Source organism: Saccostrea cucullata, unplaced genomic scaffold (assembly GCF_032062105.1).
Source record: "Saccostrea cucullata isolate Sc308-1 unplaced genomic scaffold, CSIRO_AGI_Scuc_v1 ctg656, whole genome shotgun sequence".
In the NCBI taxonomy this organism is placed as follows: Eukaryota; Metazoa; Mollusca; class Bivalvia; order Ostreida; family Ostreidae; genus Saccostrea; species Saccostrea cuccullata.
In genome coordinates this window covers 184119-204937 of record NW_026925270.1, presented here as the reverse complement: position 1 = coordinate 204937, position 20819 = coordinate 184119, and the positions used below count along the sequence as shown (strand labels likewise).

The following is a 20819-nucleotide window of genomic DNA, read 5'->3' as shown; positions in this document are numbered from 1 at the left end:
TTTAAGAACTGTAAGTAATTAAGGTAACATTCGTAATTAACTTTACCATGTGTATAGTATGGCCTGTAATCATGGTAATGGAACTATGTCATGTCATTAAGATTCCATACCGGTATTATTCAAACAAAGTTAAGTCATATAGACTTATGCTGATGGTGGAACAAATCAAAGAGTTTAAGCTGCCCATTCATTTTTAATACGCCAGGTCCGTTGCTATGTGAAATAAGGCTTTAATTGGTGATCACTAATCGTTTGTTCAGTATTAATTTCAGTAAAGTCAAGTTTATCCTCTTTCTCTTGTTGGCGTACCGTTCTCCTCTTATCCAGAAAAAATCTAAAATAACGATAATCAAAAATCCCAAACTCACTCTGGAACGCCTCCTTATCTGAGACGCATCCCAGTGGGATCATGCTTGATGACGCCCGCATGACGCACACGCCTAAAAATCCCACAACATGGGAAATCCATAGGTATAACGTGTAATACTCAGGCGTCAAAAAGCTTAAATGAATTAAATACACAGCACGCCAAAACAACATAGGAAGAATAGCAAGAATGGCAATGAAAAGTTCCTCCAATGTAGCTACCAGACACGGATGTTTTTCTTCGACTTTTTTGTTCAATTTCATAAGTTCGTATTGGCCTATGATAGGGATGGTAACTAATCCGTAGAATATCAATAACGAAACAAAACCTGTATCCAACAGTTCGATGGGGTCGTCTTCATTTACTGGCATGGCCATCTCCAAAAGTACCCAGTATCCTTTGAGGGCAAACCCAGCAAAAGTTGTGATCACAAAAACGGTGAAAAGTGCGTCCAAGAGGAACTTCCAACTCAGTCCAGGCTGAAAATATAAAACAAAGTCTGGATTCATATTGCATAAAGTGTAACATTAATAAAATTTTGGTGCAAGGCAAAGTTGCCTTGCATTTGCCTTTGCATTAAACGTGTTAAAAAGTATGTGTTTCTAGAATCTCATCCTCACAGGATACATTTAGTGGCTTATAATCATTATAACTATCGAGGATTCTAAACAGAAATAGGCAGTAGGTCGATCGGAGGTCTTTGGCGGCATGAAGGACTAAAGTAAGCTGCCAATGGGAACTGTCCTCTCTCTCAGTCCGATGAATGCTAAAATTTTTATTTTTTCTTCCGTAACAGTCCTTTCACTAAAACAGAAACCTACCTCACAAGAAAACTTGGTCGGAATTATGAAGGACTCCTCTACACCTGGGTCTAAGGCCATGGTGAGGGGAGGGGTTAGGATGCCTAGGTGATTTCTGAGTAGGGCCAGGAGGATCGTGGCAACCACCAAACCTAAAACAGCGCTAGCCAGTGACATTCCTGTGTATAGGACGGTAATATAGGCAATTCCACGCCATTGCATGACCCCGATAAAGGCCATAATGTACTTGTAAATGTGTACACACAGTACAAATTTCCACGTGCGTTTTCCGTCTTCGGGAATCAGCCACGCCCTGAGAATCCCCTGGGAAAGGATGGAGCACAGCACTAAGATGTTCCCGACACCATAGCAAATCCAGGCTGACTTGTGCATGTCCTGGGGAAAGAGGTAAAAGTCAAAGATCAGCCACGTGCCCATCCAGTAACTGGCCACAAAGTTGGGTAGAACCACCACCCCCACTAAAGTGTCCCCCACCGCAAGGTAGGGCCACATACGCCACCACTTTCGTTCGTTGATTTCCTTCCACATTGCGTTTTTCCAGTCAAGTTGTAGCGGTCATTTTACTACGAGTGGTCATTAACCCTCTCTCTCCTTTGTTGTGATATGGTCAGCTCAAAAGAACTAGGTCATGTCAACATATTATATCACTGTAATCTGTAAGCGTGTTAGCTGATCGCGCCTTGACCACTGTCGACTCCACGGGAATAGACATTTATTGCACTGCGCAAACGTATTTTAAGTCATAATAATTAATACGCGTACGATTCAACATTTTTCTAATTATTTGCAGTTGATTATTTATATTGAAAATGATAATTGAATTAAATTAAACTGTATCTCGTATATACGCACATGTACTTTATATCAGTCGGTTTGAAAGTGGAGAAAATATCTGAAAGTTTTCACACGTCTCGTCAAATAATACTTATAATTTGTGTTTTTTCTTTCTAATTTATGATGGATTTTTTTTCTTTTCTCAAATTTTTCAATTTAGATGATGGGTGAACAAGGCGGGAAAAATGCCTAGGGTGCAACAAACATAAAGTGAAACTTTTTGAAATCTTAATTTTATGTAATTTCTTTGATATTTCACTTTAAAATTGCAAATGGGAATATCAATGCATGTTTTACAAATGACACGTACATAACATGTTTAATGCAAGGAAATTTTAGTAAGAACATCAAAATTTACCCAGTGTTTAACAATTGAAAAAATGAAAATAAATCGAAGGTTATGTATGTCTTTTTGTTGTGATTAAATGAAAGACATATACGTACTTGTATGAGCTGTTAATGTTTAATTTTAGCAGCATATTCTCAGACTGAAAAAATTCCAAAAAGATACAAACACTGATGTTTTAAACATTAATCATGAAGGTACGCTCGAATACTCCAACACGAGGCTACAAATTTTTGTTTTCGATTTTGATTTCTTTAAGCAGTTATAGCTGTTGAAAATATGATAACAGTATAACTGTTACAAGTTTAAGTCCAGCAACTCGAAGAATTTCTTTTTTTTTTTTTTTTTTTGAAAAATGATCTGTCATTCCGATAATTGGGATAAAACAAACCATTAAAGGATATATCAAAAACAATTTGTTTAATTTTCAAGCCCTTATTTGGGCAAAATAAGAAATGCATTCTAAAACACCTCAAATTTCCTCGCTTGTAAGTAAATAATATTGATTATGTTTATATCCTTATTTGGAAACCAATCGGTTAAGTTAGATCTTCAAAGCTTCGTTGTCAGATTACAATATGACGAAGATCACACAAGAATGTGTAAACGTAGTACTAGATATTGACATAAAACACAATCATACTTAAAATGGGAAACTACGGAGCGTCATTATTGCAAAAATTCAATCCCATCTTCAACCTGAAGTCGAGAAGACTTTCAAACATAACTAAAATATACAAACATAGCTGAAACAAATATAGCACCCCTCCCTCCACCCTACCACTAACGGATCGAAATTCCACTCAAATCCCCCTCCTTCTTAAAAGTAACTGAAAGGATTAGAGGGTCTTTTTGTTGGGTTGTTACAATTTCACCCATTTTTTTTGGCCCTTTGATATACTAGTAGGATCCAATGATATTGAACTTCAGGATCAAAGGTCAGGGTCAAAATAGATATGTAATGTCGGAATTCTAGATCAAAACCAGACCTTTGTGTTTAATCTCTTGTATATTTTTTTCTATCTTCATTGCCAAAACATGTATTTCTCAAACATAAAGAAAGGATTTTTTTGTCTTGAATACTGACACAACTTTTTTTTTTATCAAAATGATGCTGTACAAAGCAGACCTTTGCAAGTTTCTTTATCCCAACTTTCATTCATATTCCAATAGCGTAAAGCGGACCATTCGAAATTACCTCCGGCTATTAATAAAATATATTTTTAAATCATTATATTGTCCCCCAAACAGCAATTATTGAACTATGTACGCCTCCAAACATACTTGGACGTTAAGATAAATAGGTGTAGAAATAAATGACTTAAGGTGTTCCATAGAAACTATTTATAAATAGGGAAACACACAAAAAAAATTAAGATAAAAGAAATGTCGTTCTTCGGTGAAATATTTACGTTCACCAACGTACTTTTTCTGTTATTACTCGTTCTGTTGCTGATTTTATGGAAACGCAGTCAAATTCCAAAGGACCTACCCCCGGGTCCCAAAGGAATACCTTTACTAGGAGTTGTTAACATAAACCCGCAAAAGATGTTTGAACAATTCCGAGAGTTTCGGAAAGAGTATGGGGATGTCTTTGGGTTTTACATAGGTAGAAGTTACTCTGTTGTAATAAACGGAGAGGAAACAATAAGGGATGTGTTTGTCAAGAAAGGAGATCTTTATTCTGATAGACCGGATTATATATTAACCACAGAATTTGGTGGTAACCAGGGTAAGACTTAGAGAATTAATTTGATTTATGTCTTGTTTGCTTAATTAAATCACTTCTATTTTTTCTATGCTTGATTCTTTCATATGATCGAATAATTGTCTAAATTAATTTGAAATACTGGTTTAAGAATAAAATGAAATAATGCAGGCGCTTATTCAGAGAAAAAAATTCTTAAAGTCAGATCATTGAGAGTTTTGACTGGGGACGGGGGTTGGGATTGGTTGAGGGTAGGGCATAGAACAAAATCAACTGAGGTCTTCCAACAATCTGTCGGAATTCCGATGGGTGCCAACTGCGCACCGTTAAACATGTAATTATTTGAAGCAGACAAAATTCAAAGTCTTATAAACGAAAAGAAGAGAATTCTTGCTGTGGCATTTTAAAATATAACATTAACAGTTTTTTGGGGTGACTATAAAAAAATATAATTTTCTCAGTCCACTGCATCTGATGTTTTAGAGGTCCATAATTGTTTTGCTCCTACTTTTAATTAAATCTACGATCCTTTCTACATTCAATTTATCAATTTTCATTATGGCATCACATTAAAAGTTTATATACCTGTTCCTTTTACTTCTCATTTTGCTTCAAATGGAGTTATGACGAAGCCTTGAAATATGTCCTTGAAGAGGTGGAAGTATTCCTCCAGTCAGACAGCAGTTGGAAGGCGTTTGATGTAAAGCCCTTCATCCACGTTATCCAACGTGTTGTGCTTTTATTCAAAGATTCCCATGATCTTTTTTGGAATTGGTTAAGCCCTAAATGGATTTAAGGGAATGTATTTCGCTGATTGAGTACTCCATTTCTGAAAGGAGATTTGATGGGCCTGAAAATGTTGAAACGGAATACGGCAAAGTTGGAGGCCTTTACAGCAAGATAATAAACATAAACACAATTTTCCTTCAACTGTTACTTGACGGAAATGCAATGTGACAATGTGTTCAACGGTAGATTTTTATTTCTGTTTAACCTTCTCATCACGTTAACTACTATTTTTTGTCATTAATTTATATTCAATTTTTTCCGGACATTATAGCATCACATTAAAAGTTTATATACCTTTTAGGAATTTTATCAAATTCCGGGAAATCATGGAAGGAACAGAGGACATTTGCTCTTGCAACACTGCGGGACTTCGGAGTTGGAAAACGAAGCCTTGAGGGGCGGATCCTTGAAGAGGTGGAAGTATTCCTAGAAGCAGTCAGACAGCAGGACGGACAAGCATTCGATGTAAAGCCCTTCATCCACGTCAGCGTGTCGAACGTGCTGTGCTCAATTTTATTTGGGGAAAGATTCCGACATGATGATGCAGCGTTTTTGGAATTGGTTAAGCTCCTAAATGAGTGTTTAACAGGAGCAGCACTTATTTCTCTGATTGAGTACTTTCCATTTCTGAGGTACCTTCCAGGAGATTTGATGGGCCTGAAAATGTTGAAACGGAATACGGCAAAGTTGGAGGCCTTCTACAGCAAGATAATTATGGAACATAAATCAAAATGGATTGAAGGGAAAAAGGACGACTTCATCGACTATTACTTGACGGAAATGCATCATCGTAGAAACGAGAGTGACAATGTGTTCAACGGTAGAATTTTTATTTCTGTTTAGGTCACCTGACTCACTCACGTTAACTACTATCTGTTTTTGTCCGTCGTCGTGCGCCATTAATTGAATATATTCAACTTTTTTTCCGGAACCGCTGAAACAGTTTCAACCAATTTTGTCATATCTATTTGTGAAGAATAACAAAAACTGTGAATATCATGTCCTCTTCATTTTGGTATCTGATGGATGAGAATAAAACCATCCAAAGTCATGCAATCTTCAAGATTCTTTTCTCTTCGACATCAAGCAATCAATTTTTGGCATGATTGATTGCAAAAAGCAATTGGTCTTGTTAAAAAGTTATGAAAATCATGGCCCACGGGTCACGAGTATTAGAGTAAGGGCTCTAATGATCATAAAGTGAAAATGAATACTTTATTTTAAGAGCCTCTTCTCTACCCGTGTACATTTAAAAGACAAAGCATATGATTATGATGAACAAAGGTACCCCTTTCAAATTTATTAAATTCATTCCGTAGTGGTCATGCTGGTAGGTCGAATTCTTGCGACATGAACAAAAATGCATATGGACCAAAAATGGCAGTGATTAAAATAGATTCTTATGTTGTTTACAGAGAAAGAACTGATTCGCGTCCTGTCTGACATGTTCAATGCCGGAACTGACACTACAGCCACAGTGATACGCTGGATCATAGCGTACCTCATCAACTACCCAGATGTCCAAACCAAACTCCGCAGAGAAATTCATGATCACCTCGGCAAAGATCGCTTGCCCTCTTTGGACGACCGCTGTAATCTTCCCTACACACTAGCGGTCATCAACGAGGTACTCCGAATTGGTATTCCTTCTTTCGGAGTTCCCCACACAGCAGCCCAAGACACATACATTAACGGATACAGAATACCCAAAGGATGTGCCATGCTGCCTAATATTGATTCTGTAAACTTTGACCCTGAAAAGTTTCCTAATCCAGACGATTTTAACCCCGATAGGTTTATCAAAGAAGATGGAAAATTTAATGATAATTTGAAGATTTTGACATTTTCAATAGGTAAGGGAGTATGTTTTGATTGAATTCAAAAGGGTTTAGCCACCTCTACTAAGATGTTTCATATATTTAACTTAATAAGACACATTACTATTGCAGGAAGAAGGGTTTGTCTCGGAGAATCTTTAGCCAGGTTTGAAATCTTCCTGTTTACCGCCTCCATTGTCCAAAAGTTTGAGTTTCTACAAGAGGGGCCTTTACCCCCCTCCACAGCACCTGTCCTTGGAATCACCTTCAGTCCCAGGGATTTCAAGTTCTGGGCCAAGCTGATCGATTCATAGTACACGCAGATAACCTAGAGGACCACAAAACATGTTCCTACGATATACATTGTGGGTGTAAAGTCTTTGATAAAAAACGATATTTGAAAAACGTGGATATCTGGCATGTGATTTTTGCTAATCTGCGATGGACAAAGACAGCTAAGAGACTTGATTGTGGTTCTTAGCTGTGGTACATGTATTTTCATTCAATTGCCCGGTGAATTTAGGTGTGAAATTAAAATGAACAAATACTAAAAGAGACCCTTAATTTATAAATACATGTTTGAATGTACACTTAATATTTTACCCAATGCAATATTAACGATTGAATTGTATGTGAAATGCTGAATACTGGCCATTCCATGTTATTGCCTATGATACAGATGTGATACACAAACTACTAAATTAAATGTTATGTGATCCATGTACTTATGTTTATGTGATCTATGAACTACTAATGTTTATGAACAGTCATTGCTCAAGATGTCTGTATAGGTGATAACATGTATGCCAAGCGGTGTTTACTGATTATGATTGACAAACAGCACTGTAAAGGAGATAATATTCAGTGGATGTTAGTTTTTTTTTAATTCTTTATATTCATTATCACACATATTGAAAGTCATTCCTCCATAGAATATTGTTCTATTGGGTATATACATGTATTTATATTAATAACAATTTTTTTCAAAAACCTATGGCATCATAAGAGGGTGGAAATACCTTAAATATCTATTTTGCAACATTGTGGGATATGAGTAGCTGTAGTTGAATAAGTTCTTTTATTTTACAAAAGTGAAATATAACATTAACCTTTGAAATACACTTAAAAATTATCCTCAGAAAATAAGTAAAAATACGTCTAGAATTTAATACATTTTTAAACCTTTTTTTTAAAAGTAAAAGTATAAAATATCTGAAAATCAGTTTTTAATAACAAGATGATAAGACAAGAAATAACAACTAACATCAAGTCCGGAACAGGAGAACCATCAAAGTACTAGTAATATGGTGATTGTAGGAAGTGGTTCTGTTCCCAAAAAAGGCAAAAACAAAAAATAAACAAACATAACTACATTATGGCCACATCAGCTGTGTTGGTATTTTCTGAGTTTGTCAGTTCACTTTGTGTTTGATTTTGAGTCTGAGCACGGAGTTCATTTCTTTCTCTGTTTGAGTCACTTTGTTCGTTACTTGTATCACTTTGAACTGGTTCTCTTTGCAGCTGGTTCCCTTCCCGCTCGTGTTCTTTGATAATGGATTCATAAGATGGGGGCGGTGGTTCATTTGAATTTTCTCCGTTGCTTGAAGATGCTTCGTTTTCCTGAGACAGGACTATAAATACTGTTGAAGGGTTACCTGTAATTTATACAAACATAATTATAAATAAACGTATTTTTTGCTGTATTTACCACGGAAATAACATTCATATTGTCACATTCATTTTTAAAACAGCATAAGCGAAAAACAAAGTTCTCAATTGTGTTATCAACTGAGCTCTTCAAGAACAATGTGAATTTATTTAACAAATATTATATAATTCAACAAGAATTTAAATTTAATCAAACTACCATGAAAATGTAAAATGATATAAGTATCAAATTGTAGATACAGTATAGCTTTATCAAAATTGTCACCAGGGCTATCAGTGCTATTGCACAATGAACCTATTCGTCGGGGAACGGCAGTATATATTCGTAAGTGTGAAATCACTAATTTCCGTGGGCGTTGAATATCAGTTTACGAGGCCTGGAGATACCCTCGAATTAAATCTCAAACTTAAAAAATATGACCCATGGAAAATATTTGATTTTATAATGGAGGGTTTTTTTCTGAAGTTATTCCATACTGTAAGGGGAATGTTTCACGGAATTTTCTGATCTAGTAACCAAAGCAATTACCATTGTTCAATTAAAACAAAAACAATATGCAATATTGTGTATTTTTATATGTGAAGTAGAGAACAGAGTGGATAAGATGCCCCTGAGATCCATCCCTGGTTCCTACGGTCAAAGTATTTTATCTCGAATGCAAAAATGTGAGGCATAGGTCTCTTACATTGTGCTCCCTGGTTGACTACTTCATTATAAGATGGCGGGGCTGAGTCCAGTCTATGTGATCTAGACGGGGCGGATCCAGAAATACTTTCCTGTGAATTGGTCAATCCTCTGTAAGGCCAACCATCACGTCTTACCCCTCTCCTTATTCGTCTGCAAAGTTACAATTAAATTCTTTTTTTAAATTGAAAATTAATTACTTTACTTTAGAAAAACATTTTGAATTATTTAGGCTTAAAGTTTAATGGCACATAATTATTTTTTTATGTTAAACAAAAAATGAAAATAACATACTCGCGCTGATAACAGCCAGCTATGATCACGCATGCGCTGACGACAAAGAATATCACAACAGCGCCACCAATCATTGGCAAGGATTCTTCGACCGCGGTCTTGATTTTAATGCCTTAAAAATAAAACATAAAAATAAAGATATTACGAACCTAATGCCAGTATTAACTATAGCATAAGTTATAATAGGCATAGTGTTTTGAGTATTCAATATTTTATTAGAACAAAGAAATGTGTAAAATTTATATTAATGAAAATTTATTTTTAAGAACTGATCGATAGAGTTCACGTTATATTTTATAAGATTATTTTAGATGAAAGAGATTTTTAAAAAATCCAAAAAATTCTTACACGTCTCTAGTTAAATTTAAGTTACACATGAGTAAGGTCTCAATTTACCCGACATTGTTACTATTCATTCTGAAATAATGAAAATTAATCTCTGTTTTTAAATATAATTAGTTAAAATTTTACACATGGCTTAACAAAAACAGAAAATATGTGATATATAGAATAGAGTAGATTTATTATTTATAGTAAAAATACTAGTAAACGTGGACATGACTCACAAAGACACCAAAATAAAGCAAATGAGGATAAGGGCGTTTATGTGTGTGTGTGTGTTTTAAGGGGGGGGGTCAAGCTGTAAATGATATGCACGATACACGAAGAGTTCCAGGTATAAGGAAGCACCGATTTCTCAACAAAAGTGTGTGGGGGATTCCCAAACCAGATACATTGATATTTCATTCATCAATTATAATATTATATTTCATCTATATTATATATATGAATCTGCATAAAATATTTATATTTTCAATTTTAAAAAAGTGTGTAGCGGTATAATAATTTTTAAGATATAAGAAACCCTGACCTAGAAAGTGGACGATATCATAATTTAAGTGCCAGAATCATTGCATAATTACATGGAATTAATATCACAAGATTGATTGATAAATTGGTTTGTAACTACGAGTCAGCAATATTTTGGCCATGCACATTTCGGCGGGAAATAATGTTTACATGATCGGTTTTAAGAGCAGCTATTTGAGAGTGTGTGTGTTTTTTTGTTTTTTTTTTTGTTTGTTTGTTTGTTTCTCTGTCATATCAGAAGAAGATGGAGATCTCCAGAAGAAAACTGACTAATCAGAGTTAAATGTGTTGAGACAAAGGGTAATATTTCATTTGAAGACGGAGAGAAAAGTTGCATTAATCAATTAAAAAAAAAAAGCACAATTAATCAATAATACATCGCTACATAGCGGTGAGTCAGGACAGCAAATGCCATAATCAGTAATAGTTTGTTTTTGTATACTATTTTCTGTATATAAAATGATCCACATAGGCTAAAGATTATTCAGTTAATGTGTAAGGATTGATACTTACAAATTTATTTATAGCTTTCTTGATTGACTTTACATATTTTTCAAAAAAATTATTTAGAAATCGTCTTATTATAAATAAGGAAGGATGTTAAGTTGTAATGGTAAAGGAAGCGGGAGAGGGTATGCATGGTTTTTCAAGGTAAAGTGATTATATAAACAAGCAATCATGCGTGATGGTTTTCAATATATGAAACTTCAATGATTCGATCGAGTGTTTGCTAGGGTTGCAGAATAAGGAGTCGGAAAGTAAAAGGAAGCGGAGGGAGGGGGGATGCAGATCAAATCCAACTAGACCGGGTTTTCCAGTGCACGAGACTGAAGGGAAGTTCGACAACACCCCCCCCCCCCCCTCACAGACACACACACACCCTCACACTGAAAGACCATTGCGTGTTTGTACCCTAACCCTAAATCTGAAGATATGAATTTTAATTTTCAGTGAATTTGAAATATTTATCACAAGATATTATGGAAATAATTCTTGTCATTTTAGTTTTAACACAATTAAATAGTAGTCCTAGACTAGTACATTTAAAATAAAAACCGAGCAGTGTCGGAAAACTGTGGATTCATTGCATTTTTATCATCATATCATCATCATATATGTCATCTTTATAATACTTGATAATATTTTTATGATTCACAATTTTCTAATAAGAATGTCATGCTTTTCTCTCTCTCTCTCTCTTTTTTTTTTTTTTTTTTTGGTAATATTTATTTTTATCGACCCCACGACTTCTTTACAAAATTACATGTATGAAAATATACGCATGGGCATCGGAAGCAAATTGAAAGGGGGAGGGCTAATTGAAAGGGGGGAGGGGCTAAACCAGCAAAAAAAGGTAAATCCCAATTTTCAATACCTGTATAATGTCTAAGCCACATAGACCCTCACCCCCCGTTCCGAAGCCTATGATACGTGCCTGAATGACATGTATCCAATATGTCAATTCTAAATTAATCGAAATTCATATAGATCTACAGTTTAATAAATTTTTCGTATTATGTTACTATCTATGATTTACTATTACTAGTGATGGAAGTAAATAACTTACCAAGACACTCTGGTTCTCTGTCTTATCTTCCCTCGATTCCGCGAACATAGCGTCGTTAGAAACAAGAATTAAAAGAGTAAATGACCTTGGTAAATTACCAATTTCCGTATTTCATTTTCCCCCAAAATTTATATTGATCACATGTGACAACCAACACCATTTTCATTGTGTGAATGAGATATGTACCTGGCATTTTGCATTCGAAGTATAAAAGTGGTTGTTGCATGTGAAAGGGTTTAATTTTAACAAAGTTTTATTAATTCACACTATTATTTAGCGATTTTGAACGACCATTCCATGTTTAGCGCGTAATAGTGACGTCATAATGGAAAATTACGTCATTTTTATGCCTCTGGAATTTAGTTCGCATCTTACTTTCTTCAATATACAACAACAAACAACAAATAAAAGAAAATGAAAATAGCGTAAATTTTTCGGCGAACTACTGCTAATACCGTATTTTGTTCTTTAACTAGAGACGTGTAAGAAGTTCTTAATATGTACTTGAAATATTTTTAAAGCACTGAGGAAGCGAGGGATGGTTATAAACTTTCAAAATCATCTATTACATCCGAAGCTTTTGTTACACATGATTTTTTTTCTCCTCGGTCATATCACGCCAGTTTTACTCTTGACTTACTGCAACGACTTCCTGTCCAACCTTCCTGGCAATAACATGATCTGCTTCGCGTATAATCCTCGCACATTGATTGGTCTTCACAATGACATGACGTGTCAACTTTTGATTGGCTGGTTGTAGTTGTGGTAATATGTGTTAGGGTGCTGGGTTTGTTTCTTATTTTATATGCTGCATAATTGAAAACAGAATCGGTCAATTTTCAAAAAAAAAGGAATATCAAAAAAAAAGCTTATATAATGAATCGAGATAAGGGAATTTGTCTTTAAACTTTCAAGCATTTTTCTTGTATGAAACAGAAAATTTCATCTTACAGCATTTGTAACCTTGCCAGCCGGTCTGACAACCGCTTATACAATCTTGTACCCCACATTCCCATGAGTATTGACAATGACAATATCCTACAACAGAACAATGGTATAGACAATGACAATATCCTGCAACAGAACAATGGTATAGACGATGCCAATATCCTACAACAGAACAATGGTATAGACAATGCCAATATCCTACAACAGAACAATGGTGTAGACAATGCCAATATCCTACAACAAAACTAATGTTTCTATATTAAGCAATAGCAATATCCTTCAGTAAAACAAAGGTATGGACAATGACAATATCCTATAACAGAACAAATGTATAGACTATCCTGCAACAGAAGTGCTAACAAATGTATAGACTATGACCATATCTTACAACAAAACAAATGTTAGGGCAATGCATGAGAATATCCTACAACAGAATATAAGTTTCCTCGAGACGTATTATGCCGCAAGATTGGTACCTTTAAATTTTCTTGTTAGGGTTTACCCTATTGTCAAGGAAAGAGTCATTTCCCCTGCTACATATGTATTTTGTGTACTTACGGACGACGTCGCCACATCCTTCCTCGTCTGAGCCGTCCGGACAGTCCCGGTCTCCATCACACCTGTGTTGGGACGGCAAACAGAAATACGTAATATCGGTCACCCAGCACACCGTCTCATTACTTGTACACACGATCTGTCCTGTAAAGAACATATTGTAAGGTTGTGTCGAAATTAGTGTTCAGGTGATACAAACAAATACTCAGTAAATGGATGCATGGATTGGTATATATGTCTGGGCCTATTGTGGTTGCAAATCAGTGATTATCAAGAAATTGTAAAATTTGTATGATATTCCAAATTTTACCTTAACAAATATATTTTTTTCACTTCAGATCAATTACAGTGAAACTCTGAATGAAAACAACGCGGTGAAACTTGTTCATTTTACTCATTAAAACGTGCCTCAAGTTGATATTTTCATTTTTTTTTTTAAATAAAAGTTTGTTTGTATCATCTGTCCTTAATTTAAGTGCAATATAGATAACAAAGCCTATTTCCTGAAAAACAAGTGCTTAAGTGGATAAAATAATCGATACATTAATAAAGATAAATTAATACAATTAATAAACAATATTTATTTTTAATACATAGGATTTTAAATATATGATGAGTGTCAACGAAATGCGTTTTGAAACCGGTACAAGATAAAGTAATTAAGTTAAAATAAAATATGTTCAAATCAAGATAAAGCTGGTTAGTACTGATATATTTTTTTCTTTCGTTGATTTTGCGCTACTTTAAAGTATATTAAGGAGTTATGGCACGCCGATTGGTTCAAAATTATTTTCTGCACAACGATCACGATTTTATACACGAGCTAGAAGAAAAATATACACGAGTAAAATAAAAATGCACGTATCGGTAAAAATTGCACATAGTTTAAAAGATTTTTACACAAACATAACGAAAAATACACGAATCCGAAATTTTTTACACGATTAAAAGGTTTAATATGCACAAACAAAAATCGAAAATTGCACGAGTAGAGGAAACTAAAAATTACACAAACAATTTTACTGCGCATACAGCTGCGCATATCATTACTATGCACATAGAATATTCATAGTGTTCTTGGTTTTCTGTACTCTTTATCTCTTCGTGTGTGCTAAGCTGAATGTTATCGAGAATGGAAGTTGCTTTTTTACAATCCGATTTCGGATGAAGTGTTTCCATCTGATCTATGCGAGAGTATTTAAAAGCTTTTTTGAAATTACTATGTTTTTCTAATATTGACCGAGATCAAGGATGTATATGATGCGGAAAAAAATTGTAACAAGAATGAATCGGTACGTTTGTGCTACAATGCGGGGTAAAAAAAAAAAAGTACCATTGCGTATGATGCACTCGACTCCGAACTAAAAGCACCTAACGATGAAAGTACAGTACGGCTGACATGGATCTTGATTTTAAAAAATCATTTGAGGAGATTTTTTTCCGATTTCGGAATAGGAAATTAAATATTGAGTTGGCTGGATATATACAAATGTGTACATTTTTAAATTTAAAAGTGAGGATTACCTTAGATGTACACAACGTATTTTTAATGTCAAACATAAAAACATTTTATTTCTATTTACAAATGTATCCAAACTTATAAAATATCCGATATCAATTTTGGTTGAATATCTGTAGCCTACTTTTTGTTATGATTTTTTCCATGATATTTCATATTTTCAGTTTTAAACTTCGAAATAAAAACAAGATATTTCTTGTAAGCGTTGCCCTCATTCGTAATGGCGATTACTTGATAAATGTTTTCATTTTTAATAAAAAGGACCAGATAAACGGTTAATATACTTATATACTCTATGCACATGCGCTTTTATGTTTTGTTAATTAATTTGTCTAAATGAAATAACAAAACTCTACTCAAATAATCCTGGCTATGGAAAAACACATGGTCAGTGGCGGACCTGGCTCGTGGATCGATTGGAGTCCCAATATAAATTTATTTAAGTTTCAAAACGTTGGACCATAATGACACACCAATACTTTTAAAACAATGTGAATTACTAAATACATTTACATACAATGCTACACATAAATAAAATGGAAATGGATACTGCAGTTTGATAATAAATGGAAAGAATATAGAACTTGTTTTATCATTCTTGAAAAATGCAAATAAATCATGTTCCAAATAGAGCACAATTTTTGCAAATATTTTCAAAGACAACAAATTCTCTTTACATGTAGAATTCGTATTCATAAAATTTTGATTATTATTTCCCAAACAATAAATTTAAGTTTTTTATAATAACACTTTTCAATCCAAATCTATGGACATTATAACAAGAACATGACTGTATAATCATAAAATGAAATTAATCGGCAAACGGGTCTGTAGAAGTCCCCCCTCCTCCCTACTTTTTAATGAGTATTGTAGATTTTGCAACAGTAAATTTTCCTTATATCCTGGTTGACCTCCTAACCTTCAATTTTTAAATGTTGTTAGGTGGAGCGCAAATTCCAGGATATGGACGGTTAATTACAATATTTATCGTTATAGTTTTAGGTTGAATTGCAATCATGATTTCGATTGACTACTTCATGTACGCTTAAATTCATAGAAAATTATTTCAGCCAGTAGCATCAGGAGGGTCATATCCCTCCCCCTTTTCGTTTTCTTTACTTTGGCAAACATAACATATTTCTATCGTAAATATCCACTGAAAAGCCTCGTCCCCTTTTTTGTTTGGTAGTTTAAATCTAAGTAATATGTGCTTATGTGTTTAGAAAAGAAAGTGGAATATTGAAGGTGCCTCACTACCTCAACGAAATAGGATTTTCGAGTTCGGACACTTCCCACCCATCCCCGCCTTTTTTTCGCTTGTCATGCAATTAGGCTTTTCAGGTAATTTGTCAAAAAAAAATTCTAACCCCCTCCCCACTATCAAAAGCGATGCTTTACTGATATTATATGTGTCTGTTTATTATATAAATTTTAAATTTAGTCGATCGTTTCAATATAAAACTTAAAGTTGCGCAATTATTTGCTTTATTTTTATTTTTTACTGTTTATTTTCAAAAAGTTTTCTGTGAAATTCCACAACCCAGATGATCGCAACAATGCTTCAAAATCTCTGTATGAATTGCTAGTACATGTAATCCTTAATCAAAAGGTATTATGAATGTGTAAGATAACTATAAATCGATTAGCGTACAGCTGTCTTGCATTCCTTCACCAGCAGGGAGGGTTCTCTCTAAATGAAAAGGTCACGCATCCACATCCTCAATTATTACAGACGTACACACAGTGGGTGGTGGAGGAGAAGAGTTTTATTTGTTGTTAACTGCCTTGTATTACATCACATGCTGTTTATATTAATTTTTATGAAGACCTTTACTATATCAATATTTTACACTTTCAAAAGAAATTGGTATATAGACAATGATAGAGGAATGACAATCTAACAATTAAACACACAACTGGTAATGTGCATCCCTTAACGTTATTTATACATTGTAGAATGTTTTTAATCGGGGGTGTTCACATTCCATACTTAAGATTGTGTGTAATTTTATACATGTATAAAACATATTTTACATATTCTTGAGAGTCTAGCGGAATTCCAAAAGACTGAATCCTTTTTAAAAAGATTAAATAAATATAACTAACACATTACTTATTTATAGGTATATGTTTCAAGCATCCAAGCCACCCTGAGCTGTTCTCTAATGAATATTAATGAAATGTGCGCAATGAGGATGCGTCGTATATTATGTCGATGTTGTATTCTCACTCGTGCAGTTTTCGTTTTTACGTTTGTGTAATTTTCTCACTACATCGTGTAAATATTTTGTTGATTGTGTAGTTTTTCTGTAGTTTGTGTAAATTTCAATAACTTTGTGTATACTTTCCTCACTTTGTGTAAGTTTTTACTTACTCGTGTAATTTTTGTTTAAGGTCGTGCAGAAAATAATTTTGAACCAATCGGCGTGCCATAAGGAGTCTCAATATAATTCACTGTGAGTTGATTTTATCGTTTATTTTGACTTTTCTTCACTTCTTTACGCATAACCCATCCCTCTAAAGTTATTTTCTACTTTCATTTTGATGCACCTTAATTTAAGTCAATGTTTTAATGCGTTTGTCTCGAGAAATTTTATTTCATCGTTTAATAAAAGAAAGATCGATTTTCAATTAACTTTAGAAGTCAAAAGAAACGTGTTATTTTTAGGATTCTTCATTCTTTTTAATTTTTAAATGTTCTGAAAGTAAATATTTTACATACTTCACGTATATAAATTATTCATTGAAGTAAGTTCAAAATTTACTACGTGTAAATTAAAATTAAAGTACTCGGGTCTTGTTATTCTATTATTTCAAAGAATGGTTTATTTTGTGTACTAAGAGTAACAATAAAAAATATGTTACCCCAAACAATAAAAATATAGTTACTCGAACAATTAAAAAAAATACACTTTCAAACAAATGAAATAAATGTACATGTATAAGTAAACGTTATATACAGCACCTCTGTTAATACTGTGATATGACACACCTGAAACACTGTTTACTTTAAATCCATTCAACCTGAACCTTAAAATTACTTCATTACAATATTAATGTAAAATGAAATAACGCTCTAATTTATTATTTAAAAAATTAAAGTAATTCCACATATATGGCCAGAGTGAGCTTTTTTAAAACAAATCTTTAATTGAAAAATTAATTTTCTTAAATTTGTGAAATAATTACGAAATATAGTTAGTTCCGGGTCTCCGCCAGAACAAAATATAGAAAGATCAGTACTTAGACCACCCCTCTCCTTTTTTGGCCTAGTTGAAGCTGAATTTAATTATTCATCGTTAATATTGATTGAAAATGTTTAACTAAATAAAACTACCTACCTTTGCTAGTCTTTAATGAAAATAAAAGCATTACGAATACAGGTAGCAGGTAAAGATACGTAGACGCCATATTTGCTGTTTACGAAATATACTTATCTGGTATTTTCCTTACGCGTGACTGAATCGAAAATAGGGAAGTATAACACATATTTAAGTTGAAACCTCTTATGAATTATTTAGTATATAAATAAACCACCAAGATAACGTCAGAATATAAACACAGAACCTGACACCGCCGACAAGTACAATAAATGGTTCGTGTATTTGTGCTCTCATATAGGTGTGTTCATGCAAATTTATTTCAGAGTAAGTTAAAAATACTTGATAAGAAGTATTTGATAATTATTTAATGTAGATAACGACATCTTAATCTAAAAATGTACAAGTTTGCGTATATGTTTAATTAATTATACAACGGTTAATACCTATTCGTACAAAACAACTTAGATTCCAAGAGCAGGTATAGGATGTTGGTGGGGTGGGGGTCGATTCCTTTTCTTCGGGGGGGGGGGGGGGGGGGGGGTCGATTCCTCTTTCAGATTTTTACTTGTCCTAATATGGCTCAACTTTTCATTGTTGTTTTCTTTTATTTTCCAAGTTTGAGTGGTCGTACATCTAATTTTAATGTTTCTATCGAACTCGTGCTTTCTCACACTTACTGCGGTTTAAGGACAAGGAAGGATATTGAACACAGTATAAAATGTACTTAGAAGTTCATTTGTTATTCATTCCTTCACATGATGATAAATGCACCCACACATGCAGTTACACTGAATATGATACACAAAGTAGAAAAAAATAGAACTTGTCGTTGCACGCAAGATTGTGAACTAAAATTACATTCTTTTATGTGAACTGTTTTCTCTATATATACTCGTACATTTTAATTTTTTATTACTAAAAATGGGTCCAGAATTTTTTTGTAAAGGAGATCCATATTCATTTTAAAAATTCAAAAGTCAATAATAATTTTAAAAACTCCCCACTCCCAAATAATCCATTGAAAACAGATACTATAGACTTTAAAACATCACCGGATTTTCAAACACTCGCGGAAATGGTTAAACAGCTGTGAAATACATGTAGCTCTTATAAATATTTCCGTTCGTACACTGATGATGTACGAAGTGATACGATCGATAGAATATCATTTGAAATTGGCAAAATAAAAAAAAAACAAAAAAAAAAAACACTTAATTCTTTTTTCTGTTTTGCTTTTTGTCTGAAAAACATATACACCCGCCATCCCGGTGAAACAAAAGCTTTGACATGACTTTATGAATTAACAATTCATAATGTCTCTTTTTTTTAAAAAAAGAAAAAAACTGAAAAAAAGGCGCAGACACGAAGACTTTTTTTCCGAGTGGGATCGTTGATACACTGTACGGGTATAAAGATTAGACACATATTCTATGTAAATCAACTTTTATTCGCAACGACTTTTTTTCGCAGTATACTAGGGGTAAACTTGTTCGCGACGATTTTAAGGACCGGTTTTCGTCGAGAAATATTCGCCTCGCGAAAATTTATCGCACGCGATTAACAGTTGGTGTAAAGTATCTCATGGTCAACACACTTTTTTTCATCAGTAATAAACAATTATTAAGGTAAGTCACTCGTCAGCTTTTTAGAAAAGTTCACGCAGAAGCTTTTACTTCAATACTACGTATTAAAATTCAATTTTTATAACATATTTAAATTCAACAATGTAAATTATTGAATATTCAATGAAAAAACTGCTCAAAAATCTACAAAGAAGCAAGATATATGAGGGACTATTTCTTTTGGTGGAAGGATATTTCGCAGAAAATTCTGCAAATCTGCACATTTATAAAATTTAATGTAATGGAAATTTAGTCTCACATACTTTTACTCGGAGAATATTTTCCGTTTTGATATTGCTAAAAATATTTAATATAGGTCTTAATTCATATTTTTAGACTAAGTTTTATACCTTCCCCCAACAATATTTTCCAAAAAATGAAAATATATTAAAGAAGTCAAGGTCAAATTTACATCATTTTTTGCCTGAAAATCACATATTTTGACAAATATTTCAAAATTAACATCACTGACCCTAGCTGCAGATCTGTAGCTCTCCGAAAAAAATTATTGATAGACCGGAGAGCTACAGTGCCACCCATTGAAAAAACTGTATATTTATTGCGCACAAAAAAGTGCGCTCGATTCTTGATTAATTCTTCCAAAGTCTTACCTCAATTGCAAAAAATGGAAGATTTCAAAAAATTACTCTCTCCTCTATCAAGTTCTCTCGTATTTGACATCTGAACGAAGCACATTGGACCGAATTATCTTTGAAACCAAAATGGCAGTTTAAATAAGCGAAATGTCCGATGATTGCAATATCAGGGCCAGGAGGACTATTAACAACAATTATGAGGAATGTTTTGTTGTGGAAAGAGTCAAAGAATATGTTAGGAACACACCGTTAGTAATATTTTGAGATTAGGGCTTTAAAAACATAGAGAAATAAATCGAGAACCGAGCGCACTTTTTTGTGCGCAATAAATATACAGTTTTTTCAATGGGTGGCTCTGTAGCTCTCCGGTCTATCAATATATATTTTTTCGGAGAGCTACAGATCTGCAGCTACACTGACCCCACCTTTTTCTTTCATTATTTTAAACTACTCGATACTTGTGACTGATCAGCACTCAAGTCGTAAAAAG

General features: G+C 33.7%; 3 protein-coding genes across 3 annotated transcripts; 1 reads left to right on the top strand and 2 right to left on the bottom strand.

Annotated features, from left to right (window-relative positions):
- Nucleotides 1–27: 27 nt before the first annotated feature.
- LOC134268477 (uncharacterized) lies at nt 28–1919 on the bottom strand. Its single transcript, XM_062750734.1, has 2 exons — nt 1189–1919; nt 28–846 (listed from the first exon to the last, which is right to left on the bottom strand). Exons 1-2 carry the CDS (start codon nt 1714–1716, stop codon nt 214–216), a joined length of 1161 nt encoding a protein of 386 aa, XP_062606718.1. The 5' UTR covers nt 1717–1919; the 3' UTR covers nt 28–213.
- A 1784-nt stretch (nt 1920–3703) lies between these two features.
- LOC134268494 (cytochrome P450 2J3-like) lies at nt 3704–7406 on the top strand. The gene is made up of 4 exons (XM_062750762.1): nt 3704–4100; nt 5167–5685; nt 6281–6718; nt 6815–7406. The coding sequence occupies exons 1-4, from the start codon at nt 3755–3757 to the stop codon at nt 6994–6996; spliced, it is 1485 nt and encodes a 494-aa protein (XP_062606746.1). The 5' UTR covers nt 3704–3754; the 3' UTR covers nt 6997–7406.
- A 485-nt stretch (nt 7407–7891) lies between these two features.
- LOC134268496 (very low-density lipoprotein receptor-like) lies at nt 7892–18301 on the bottom strand. Its single transcript, XM_062750763.1, has 7 exons — nt 18130–18301; nt 13273–13413; nt 12718–12804; nt 12407–12574; nt 9330–9441; nt 9037–9188; nt 7892–8337 (listed from the first exon to the last, which is right to left on the bottom strand). Exons 1-7 carry the CDS (start codon nt 18197–18199, stop codon nt 8051–8053), a joined length of 1017 nt encoding a protein of 338 aa, XP_062606747.1. The 5' UTR covers nt 18200–18301; the 3' UTR covers nt 7892–8050.
- Nucleotides 18302–20819: the final 2518 nt, after the last annotated feature.